Below are 12,206 nucleotides of genomic sequence, written 5' to 3'. Positions count from 1 at the left end.
CCACTTCCATGTTGTTGCCTTGGTTACCCGACATGTTCAGAAGAAATCCTTGTAGTATAAACGAAATATCTAGGGTTTCGACGTTCAGTGTTTGGATTATCGCCGGGAGATAGAGAGAGAAGAATATGAACAGTTGCTTATGAAAATGAAATTGAGGGAGAGTCGGCTTGTAGCGGGAAATTGAAATTATATCAACTAGTCATGGAAGCGAATAAATATTCGTTAGATATCGTAACTTCTTAAAAAAATAATAAAAATAAATTGAAAATAAAAACTATTCATCGAAGCGAAGATTTATTCGCGGAATGTAAATGCACGGGTAAGTGAATTTACATGACAGGCAAGTGGGCTTCTCATTGGAGGGGAGGTGGTTTTACATGAACGTCAGGCTAAAAAAATTTGAAAAGAAGAAATCTTCGCTTTCAATCGTCTACTCGAAAAACAAAATTAAAGCGAATATTTGGTCGTTTACTGATTGTCATTTCAAATTAATTGAATTAACATTTATTAATAAACGGAAATATAAAATTAATAAAAATAAAATAGCCAATGAATTGAAGCGAAGATTTGTTCGGTTGCACCAAGTCATCTTCAATTAATTGAATTAATATTTAATAAATGGAAATATAAAATCCATGTCATTTTGGTCTTCACATAGACGGGTAATTGTCTTTCCATGGTAGGCAGGCGGTCTTCTCATGGGTGGGTTGGGGGGTTTACATGAGGTTTTAATGAAAATTAATTGAACCGAATATATCTTCGCTCCTGAGTGTCTGAAGGCCAAAAAAATTAAATGAAAAAAAAAAGATTGAATTAATTGAAGCGAATATTATATCGCTGCATTCGATTTTTAATAAATTAAATTAATATTTAATAAACGTAAATATAATATCCCTGTCATTTTGGTCTTTACATAGATGTGTAAGTGTATTTTCATGAACGGCAGGCGGTCTTCTCATGGGTGGGTATGGGGGGTTAACATGAGGGTCATTGCAACGGGCGTGTAGATCATTGAATTAATTGAAGCGAATATTATATCGCTGCATGTGTTTTTTAATAAATTAAATTAATATTTAATAAACGTAAATATAAAATCCCTGTCAATTTGGTCTTTACATAGATGTGTAAGTGTATTTTCATGAACGGCAGGCGGTCTTCTCATGGGTGGGTATGGGGGGTTTACATGAGGGTCATGGCAACGGGCGTGTAGATCTTCGCTCCCATCGCATCTCACCCTTCCCTCTGACACGGTGCCCTGAGCGAAGATATCTTATTTGGGTATCATATGATTATTATATTATTTTCTGGCGTTAACAGGCGCTTCCGTTAACGGCGTCTGGTGTGAACCCGGGCCTAAACCCGGATTCCGGATTCTCCCTCCCTCCGTCTCCTACCCAGATTGATTTATTATTAAAATAATAATGCTGCAATCTGATTGGTCCGCCACAGGGGAACACGGCAATCGGTAACAGAAAATCTGATCTGATTTCTAACAGGCACGTAAATCCCATTTTGCGTGTCCATTCTTAAACGCAAAATGTGTTTTACTGCTTTTCTACTCCGGCCAATGCATATAGGTTGGCACTGTTCATCTCTCATTTTGGCCATTTTTTCAAAATGGCTCTTAATTTATTTATTATTTATTTTTTATATAACTTTAAATATTTATAATACACAATGATTCTTTAACTTTTTTTTTTACTTTTAAAAAAAAATTATTATATTTTTTAAATTTATAATTAAATTATTAAATTGTATTATAGTTGAAATTTTATCTAATTTATTTTATAATTTATTTTATATTTTTACGTTATATTTTATAAATAAAATTTTATAATTGTATTATACTTTAATTGGATACATTTATGTTTTTTTATTAATAATGTTTGTTTTAATATAATAAGTTTGTTTATTTAAATATATTATTGAATTATTTTGTTGCGTATGAAATGTTGATATATAATTAATTTTATTAAATAAATAAATAAAAAATTGAAATTAAATATGTAAAGTTAATAAATATATAAATAATATTAATAAGGTTAAAAAAAATTAATGTAAGAAAAGAATATTTTAAGAATATATTTTGAGTTTGAAAATAGATTTTAAGGTTAGAGATACATTAGTGTTTGATGTGACTGTATTTTAGATTTGAAAATGAATTTTGAACTAGAGGTCTCAAATAGGAATTTTGTCTTTTTTTATTTTAAGTGTCATTCTTTATAATATTTATCTTCCTTTTCTTAATTATAATTCTTCTACAGTTTAATTAGACTCCCCTTTGTTAGAATTCTGTTAAAGCTTAATAGCATAAATATATCGATTTGAGAAAATATATTGAGAGAGAGATGGAGCCATGCATATTCCATTTTTTCTTTTCTTCTTTATTTTTCTTTTATTTATTTTTTCTAAAGTAAATATTCAAATTTTAAATTATATGTTATAATAAAAGAAAGGGTAATAATTGAGTATTTTACTTCGTATCCATTAAACAACATTTACAATATTTATTTTATACTATTCTTTTTGAAGTGAATCCTTTTATATTATTTTTTGATTTTTTTTTGTTTGATTTTGCTTCCTACCCAATAAAATTTGTATGCTATGTTATATTTTCGTACATATCATATCATTTTTAACTAGTTTTTGTTGTTTTTTTCAAATTAAAATAATTTATTTCTTAATAAGAAAAACAAAAGCTAAAACTTTTTCTCGTAAGAGAATGTTGATAACTAGAAGCGACTAGAATCTCAAATAATTCACTTGGACGTTAGATGGATTAAGGGAGTGAATCCGAAAAAGACTAAAAACTATAGTTGAAACTAGACTTTGAGATAAATTTAAAGTTTATTTTCGTGTTGGTTATAAATATGTATGATTTTTTTATAATTTTAATTCTTATAAATCTATAACTAAAACTATAGTTTCAAGTTCAATTACATACATACATATTTAAGTAGACTTTTATATTTGAGAATGAACTAATTTAAGTGAGAGTCATCCCAAAATATACAAATCGTGCTAAACTAAAATAAATAAATAAATAATGATATTGGTACATGAAAATGATGGATAATTATAAGCTATATCAAGTCATTTACTCCTCAATAAACAAACCTATACATGATTTTCCTTCCCCCCAAAAAAAGGAACATTGGAAAATAATATATCATAGCATGACAATTATATGACAAGATACCTTTATTTTCATTTATTTATTTTGCATAAGATCATACTTTAATTTTTAATTTTTAAAATTAAAATTTATTCAGATTCAAATCTTTATAAAACACTATGGTTTAAGTCAATAATCATTATATTTAAAATTGAATTAGTTTCCACCATTTAACAAATATATAGTCACAATAAGAAAAAACCAAAATCTTGACACAAAAAATTATTAAGAAACATTTAATTCAATTAGTAAATGTAGTCTCATGTGCCTAAGGGATTCCCCCACTTATTCATTAATTGCACATTTGTGTTTAAATTACATAGCATTTTATGGAGTTCTTTAAATATTTATTAGGAAATATTAGGTAAGTGTAAATATAAATAGAGTTTTTGAGAAGAAAAACAAAATGAATTCCTATTCTACTACAAAATTTTAAACCATTTCACTTAAAATGAAAATTCTTGATGTCTTCCATTGTATTATCGTAAACTTTTTGAACCAATTTAAAAATAAATCAAATATACAACTTTTCACAATTTTATAGAGATACGAGTGTTAACATTGTCACAAAGTACACCGGAAACATAACGACATTAATCATTTGGGAACAACAATAAAAACATAAAAAAAATGTTAACAAACGAACAAACATATATAACATATAAACGTTTCGCTTCAATTTAAGAGTTTTCAAATTCACATGATTGTGATTGTGATTATAGCAACAATGTTTTCACATTTCTATTACAAAGTTAGTCCTGGCCTACAATATAAAGCTCACAAGTCAAAGTCATAAGAAAATAACAAAAGAAAATAGTTGTTATTAGTTGTTCAAGGATAACGACAAAACAATAAAAAATACGGGTATTCAGCTTGTCATAAAATACATTCGAAACACACAACGAGATTAATTATTTGGAAACAACAATAAAAACATTAACAAAAAATGTTAACCAACGAACAAACATACCATAAAATACATAAACGTTTAGTGTCAATTCAAGAGTTTTCAAATCCACGATTATATACTTTAGATTGTGATTATAGCTAGCAGCAATGTTTTCACATTTCTATTACAAAAGTTAGTCATGGCTTACATATAAAGCTCACAAGTCAAACTCACAAGAAACTAACAAAAGAAAATTGACAAGCATATTTTGAATGATAAACATGAATTCTAAAATCCTTTTGGAAGCTTTGGTTGTCCTGGAATCCTTCTCAAGCCAAACTTAAAAATAAGATTCCTTCTCCTTCCTCTAACTTGTCGACAATCTTCAACTAGGTATAAACCATCATAGATATAAACTGGTTTCCCATTTTCCTTTCTTCCTCTGATGACCCTCACTTCATTTTGATGAGTCTTGCTATTCATCAAAGCCAAGTTTCCTCCTTCAAGTTTTTGATCCTCAACCTCTTTCCTATTCCTACTAACAAATCCTCCTTGTCCAGAATAATCCAAGTAATCAGGATCTTTCATGTCATTATCATAGTAAGCATCTGTAGCAACAATGGATGTACAAATCTTTTCACCAGTCTTCTTAAAACTAATGGTGTCAATCCCATTTTGTAGTAGCATGTGAATCCCAACAAGAGCAAGTTCAACTCTAAAGTTAAACTTGTCACCAATTTCTACACCAGGAATTGAACCAATTGCTGGTAAACATTTCCCAAATCTTTCTTCAACAACTTTAGCAGCTTTTAAATCCGGCCTACGCTTTCTAGTTGTCTTAGATGTTTGCCCATTTCTACCTTCTGTCCAGTATTCATCGTAAATAATTCGAACAACCCTTAAAATCTTCAAAACTCTCTCTCGAGGCTCATTTTTTTCATCTTTTGTCTTCATTGATGATCCTACAATGGGTAATGATGAAGACCCACTTTGAAATTCTATCTTCTGTTTACCCATCTTCCTATTCAAATTGGAGTCAATTTCTTCTTCACTGTTTCTGGTTTTTTGTTTCTTGAAAAGACCCAAATAATCAAGTTTCGTCATTCTTCTAGATTGTTTTGGCAGATCTTCCATGATCAAGGTTATTCCTGTTTCCTAGTTTGGTCACTAGCTGTTTTGAATCCTTGTTATGGGTTCTTAAGAAAACTGATCCTCTCTATAATGGAACTACAAGAAACATAATATATATATCAAGAAAACAATATTTATAGTCTGAAAATGTTTACAATCAATCTTCAAGTTTCAAAATGACAACATAACAGAAAGAAGATGAATGTTAAAATCGAAAGAACTCACCGGAAAATGTGTAGTGGGTTATTTCTCCGGCAGTCAAAAGGCTTGTTCATCGATTTCGAGAGGAAATGAGAAGAAGGAAGAAGAAAGATGCTATTTTACCACTGATGATTAAATTTTCTGCCATGTTTATAACAGAATACTCAGCAGTTCTTAGCTAGTTATAGCTAATAAAATAGACCCCTGAAATTTTTGTTATTTTTTAATTTAATCATAGTCAAATTTAAGATTAAATTACTTTTTCATATGTTAACTTATTCTATACATTTTATTTATGATCTATAAATTTTAGGAATAATAAGTAACCCAAGATAAATTTCTTTTATTGGCCAAATTACTTTAAAAGAAAGTTGCTTAGACTACTAGACTTATTTCCCAAATTAATATAGGAGGTTAGTGGCATACAAAGAATCATTTGTATTTAAACTTTCAAACATTCTTTTTTTTCTTCTATTATTCTTGTTTATAATGTTTTTGACGCGGTGTTAGGTTGCTTTTGTCGTCGTTAAAAAACAATTTTTTAAATTATTTAATTTCTTATTTTTTAATATAATTACTTTAACATTTTAATATAATAATTTTTATATATTATTCTTATTAATATATATTAAAACAAACGTATCTTCGATCGTGTAATTCTTGTTGTGCTCGTTAGAGATAGCAATGGGCACCCGTATGCCCGATACCCGTGGGTACCCGATAGTCGGGTTCGGGTATTTTAAATCGGGTTCGGGGTCGGGGTTGGGCATGGGGAGAGGGAGAAGGTACCCGGTCGGGTACGGGGTCGGGGATGGGGAGTGTGCGAAACCCAAACCCAAACCCGATACCCGGTTATATTAATATTATTGATTTTTTTTTTATTAAAGGTTAATGTGTGACTTTTCAAAAATGTTTCATCATTGCAAATGTATAATAAATATGCATCATTTAATTTGATATTATTCACACTTCACTCCAACCATAGTCATAAATACACTTCACTCAACTTTAATTATTTTATATTCCCAAAACAATATTTTTCTACATAACTTCAATTTTTATTTTAATAACAAAATATTACTCTCTCTCATAATTCTTCATATTCAATCTCTAGTTTTTTTTTCAATGTTCATTCTACTTTTATTCCACTCTAGTTTATCTTTTTCAAGATTTACAAAAATTATGAGATAGGTAAGTAATGGTTTTATTTTTATTTTTAATATTTTGATATTACTAATGTTAAAAATATTTATTAAAGTTGTGTTTCTTTTTTTTCAAACTTTATAATCTTATAAATAATTTAATCGGGTACCCGACGGTCCCGACGAATCGGGGATGAGTATAGAAGTAGAGATACCCGTCGGGTTCGGGGTCGGAGTCGAGTAGTAAAATGAAAATCGGGTTCGGAGATAGATACTTTACTGCTCGTACCGATATATAAAAAATGACTTTGACCGTTGTAATGACCTTGCTGTTTTTCTGCTTTAATTAAGATATTAAAATTTCTTTAAAAAAATTTAACAAGTTGTAATTTATAAACACAATACTAATATATTTGTATTTTAATTTTTAAATAATTTAATCTAATTTTGATATACAAAATATATATATATTATATATATATGAGATACTCATATAAATTTTATTTGAAAACTACTATAAAAACCAAATATATATACAACTTCACTTATAATTTAAAAAGAAAAAAAATTGTTATGTATTTTTTCAATGTTTTTTGTTTTTTTATATGAATATGATAGAATTAAATGTAATACAATGTTTACATTACAATCTAAATGATAATTCAAAATTTTAATAAAAATTATTCTTTTTTTATGGAGCTAGAAATATTTGAATGTACGGTCCACTCGTTTCCCTTAGGACCTGTACTATTATAGAGAATTTTCTTTATATTTCACTACCTTTGTCATGTGTCACATTTGTACCATTATAAGACATTTAATTTAATTTATAATTCATTTAGTATTAAAATATATTTATTAAACATTTTTTTAAATTCATTTAATAGTCAAATAAAATAAGTTATTAATTTAAATCAATATTATTTTCTTACTTTTTAAAATATATTATTTATAACTAATTAAATAACATATATGTTAAGTAAGACTGGATAAATAAATAAAATCATTTATAAGGATTTAAACTTATGACATAAAACTAAGTAAAAAAATATGTATTAAAATATGTTAAACACAAAATTCATTTCAAATTTTGCAGTAGTTGACAATTTTAAACTTATTTTGCAGTGAATATTTAAGAAGTTTAGTTGAAACATTCAAAATGTTTTAAACCAAAATCAAGATCATTCTATAAAATCCACAATTATTCATATAACATCTTAGATTATTATTTAAAATAATAATAATGAGTGTATAATATTGTAATAAAATATTAATTTGGGTTGCTTTTTTTTTTAGAAGATTGTTTTTTATTGATCCAAAATATTTTATGAATAATTTGAATTTTTATTTATTAGTATAAAAAACTTGTTTGTTTAATCATTAATCTCTTACCAACTTCAAATATCCATTTATATGATGAAAATAATGTGATAAAATTATATTTAATATACAGTAGTAAGATTAAAATTAATTAATTGTATGAATTGAGTCATTTTGAGAGTGATGTATTCATGAATAGTTTGTTTTGAAATTGAATTGTAAATTCCTATATATCCATTTTGTTTTTATTTTATAAAAATTTATTAGAATTTTAATTAGAATTTTAATAATCGTATATTGTACCAGTTAATATATTATAGCTCAATATTATAGTTTTATTTTTTAAGCCAAAACTCAAGATTTAAATTAGTATTTCAAATAAGTATACATAAAATAATGTTTAATTCTTTTTGAGTTGAAATTGGAGCCAAGTTGTACATGAAAATTTGAAGGTAATTTAAAGCATATTTTCTATTTACATTATATATTAGCTTTTTAAGATGAATTGCTATATTTACCTTAAGAACCATATATAGTATTAACTCCTCAATAATTCAACTTTCTTTTTACCCAATATGGAGGATAAGAAAATAACAGCTCATAGCATTGATTATATATATTAGAAGATGTCATTCATTTTATTATTATTTTTATGAAAGTTCAAATTCATATTAATGTTACTAATGTATATATATATAGAAACATTAGTTATTTAAACTTTATTTTGGACCTAAAAATTGTAAATCTATTTAAACTTGGACTCATAGATAGTTTAATTATATTCAAATTAAATAATTGCATTAATTTTAAAAAATTATTTACAATTTTTCAAGTTTTTATTTTTATTTAAACCTTTTTGTTTTTAAAAGTACTCAAATAAATACATATATTAGTCAGTAAAATATTTTATTTTCTTATTTGTTTAAGTTAAAATTTATATTAACAAAATAGTATTTAATTATGACTCCTTAAATATATATATATATATATATATATATATAATTGTTTTAAAAACAAATAAATGATAAATAAAAAAAGTGTAAGTATTTAGTTAGACAAAGTAGTCAAAAGAATACAAATAACACACCATTTTAAGGTGTAAATGATATGGCGAGAATATGTACAACTAATGAATTTTAGTTTTAATAAAAATAAAAATATTGAAATTAATATTGACATGAAATTATTTGAAAATATAAGTTTTAAATTAAAAGAGGTTACCTTCTTATTAATATCTCATTATATTTAAAATAAAATTAATAAATTGTTCATATTCACGTCTATATGTCTTAAAGTATATCTCATTATATTTAGAATAAAATTAATAAGTGGTTCATATTCAAAATTTGAGGATATGTAGTCAGATGACAATTGTTAATGGAGGATATCCGAGGATCGGATTCAAGTATTTTAAACTGAGTTCGGGGACGGAGATTGTGCGAAACCTAAACTCGATATCCGTTTGTACTAATATTAAAAATAGAACATTTTTTTATTAAAATTTAATATAACATTTCAAATTTCATATCAATACAAATATCATCATAAATACGTATAAATACATATTTATTTTGTTTTTGTTGTTATCACACTTCACTCCAATTTTATTTTTAATATTTCAATAAAAGTTATTTATTTTTCATTATTCTTAGTTTTAATTTTTTTTTAAATTATATTTTTCTCTCATTATTTTTCATATTCAGTATTTAACTTTTTTTTTTTTTTTTACACTTTTATTCAACTTATCTTCTTAACATCTACCTAGCATAAATACGTGAGTAAATAATATTTTTATTAGTTTTTTAACATTTTAATATTATTAATTTTAAAATTATTTTCTTGTTTAATAAATATATATTTTTTCTTTTTTAATCTTTATAATTTTATAAATATTTATCGGGTAATGGGGCACTAGTCAGAGATCAGGTACCCGACGAATCAGGAATAAAGATAAAAATAATAATACCCGTCGGGTTTGGATAGTAAAATGAAAAGGGTTCCTGAATAATTAATTTACTATCCAATGAGTTACGGTACCGATTGCCTAGTATCGGCCCCCAAAAGATAGATATTTATGGGTCGCAACTTTTATATTTTTAATATTTTTTAATAATTTTAAAAATATAAAGAGATGCATAATATATTAATATAAAATTAACCTAACTCAAATTTATTAGCACAAAAAAAATAAATCGTGTGTTCAAACTTCAACAAAAATAAAAATATTTTCAATATTTTGTAAACCTGTACAAATGCATTGGTTAAATTGTGCTATCAGGCCTTACTAGTACATAGTTGTAGTAATAAAATAGTTAGTATGAAAGCTGAATAAATCGATTAATATAAGAAATTATTAAAATATTTTTCCACATAGAGTTCTTTGATTAACTTGGGTCTTGATCTGACTTTTGACTTAAAAATATTTGTGATTAATATGATAAAATAAAAAATATTTTATTATTTTGATTAATGAATTAAACGAGGTAATAAATAAAATATATATTTTTTCTGATTACTGAAATCGAATAATCTCAATGATTTAATTGAAACTGAATTAAAATATAATTTAGTATAATTAAAATTTATATGATTAATTTTTTTTTCTGAATATAATTTTTTTATTATTATTTAAAGGAAAGGGGAGTTTCAATTTCATTACAAAAAAAATCAAAGCATCATAACTTCAAACCTGCGATTATTCGAAATTCATTAATGTGTCTATAAAATTTTACTTGTTGTTAACTACCTAAGCTTAAATGGGCCTAATCAATGTAAAGTCCAGCCCAATTATGAAAATAAGTTGGTCCAATACAATATGACCAGTTGCATTTGATTTTGAACTATATTTTTTAGGCCCATATCAAACTCAAGTCCAACATTGAACCGGATATTTAATGTTTCATATACTCTAGCTAATTCATTAAATATTTAAATGTTTCATCATATTAAATTTATTTGTATAATTAACGTAAGTATGTTTGATATAATTAGTCCTCCAATTTAAGTTTCTTAATCGCATAAAATATTCTAAAAGTTAATCTATGTTTAGTTTTATTTATTATTGATACATTATTTATTGTAATAACTTATAATACAATCGTGATTTATTTGAGATTATAAATTGAGTCAAATTAGTACTAACATAATCACGACCTATACATGCAGGACGACGACCTTGAGTTTTGGGAGTCTATTCGAAAATTTTAATTTATTTTATTATATATTAGGTTAAGTTGAATAAATATAATAATTTCGTATTTCAATTAATAAAGATGAACTAGTTTAGTTGCTTAATATGTTTAAGTTCAATATTTGAATTTTTAGTCTATTTTTTCTTTTTTATTTCTGGTATTGTCACAATAAGTTTTTTATTGCCCGAAACAGAGTTTTATTAATTTTTTTAAACGATTATTAATAAGAGATTATCTAATACTGAATTTTATTCATGAAACTTTAAATGAAGACATACATGAAACAACAAAATTGTTGTAGTATTATTAAGATCTACATTCTACACCCATGAAACAACAATGAAAAGAAAAAATAAAGGTCTTACAAAATCATACACAAACTAATTAAATGTAACCACAAATCTCAAATGTTGAATATTGAACCTCCAAAACTCAATTTTGTCCCAATTTTATAAGTTCCAATGATATATACTTCCATTTTTTTATCTAAAGTTTTGAATTGTTATACACATATCACCAAAAGGGTACCAAAATAAGATCAACTTTGTGTATATTCATAAAAATAAGATTAAGACTAGACCTAAGAAAGGTGTAACCAGCATCATTTGTTAGGGTTAGAGGATCAAATTGACACTTAAAATGAAAATTGAGATGAGATTTGAATTTAAATTAGGATAGGTGATGCCAACAAAGGGGTGTACTTACCCATGTGGGGGTGCCCATGTTCTTTCTCTAGATCTCTCTTTATATTATTAATTAATATATTTTTTTTAAACAAAACCCAAATTGTAAATCACATTGAAGATTAAGAAGCTGCTAAAATTCCACATGGCCTCAATTATCCCATCTATGTTTTAAAGCAATTTAGTGAGATTAAAAAAAATAAAATAAAACAGTAATATCCAAAACGACCTGTCCCACATGGGGACATGTGAAAACATGTAATTTATTCTCTTATATAATTTAATATATTATTACATGGTAACAAAAAAATAATTTTATTTTTTTTAATTCTTTTCAATGTGAGAATTGACAGACCATGATTGCCTTTTGTCCATCACTTTCTTCCATGTTATTTCTTCTCCCCTTTCCCATGTTCTAAAACTATTTTATTTCCCACATTTTGTTTGATATCAATTTGTAATTCTTTTTTATTT

General features: G+C 25.7%; 1 protein-coding gene across 1 annotated transcript; it reads right to left on the bottom strand.

Annotated features, from left to right (window-relative positions):
• Window positions 1-4,352: 4,352 nt before the first annotated feature.
• LOC124921643 (YDG domain-containing protein At5g47150-like) lies at window positions 4,353-5,168 on the bottom strand. The gene has a single exon (XM_047462326.1). It carries the CDS (start codon window positions 5,166-5,168, stop codon window positions 4,353-4,355), a length of 816 nt encoding a protein of 271 aa, XP_047318282.1.
• Window positions 5,169-12,206: the final 7,038 nt, after the last annotated feature.

The sequence above is a fragment of the Impatiens glandulifera genome, chromosome 1 (assembly GCF_907164915.1).
Source record: "Impatiens glandulifera chromosome 1, dImpGla2.1, whole genome shotgun sequence".
Classification (NCBI taxonomy): domain Eukaryota; kingdom Viridiplantae; phylum Streptophyta; class Magnoliopsida; order Ericales; family Balsaminaceae; genus Impatiens; species Impatiens glandulifera.
This window is presented reverse-complemented; position numbering and strand designations above follow the sequence as displayed.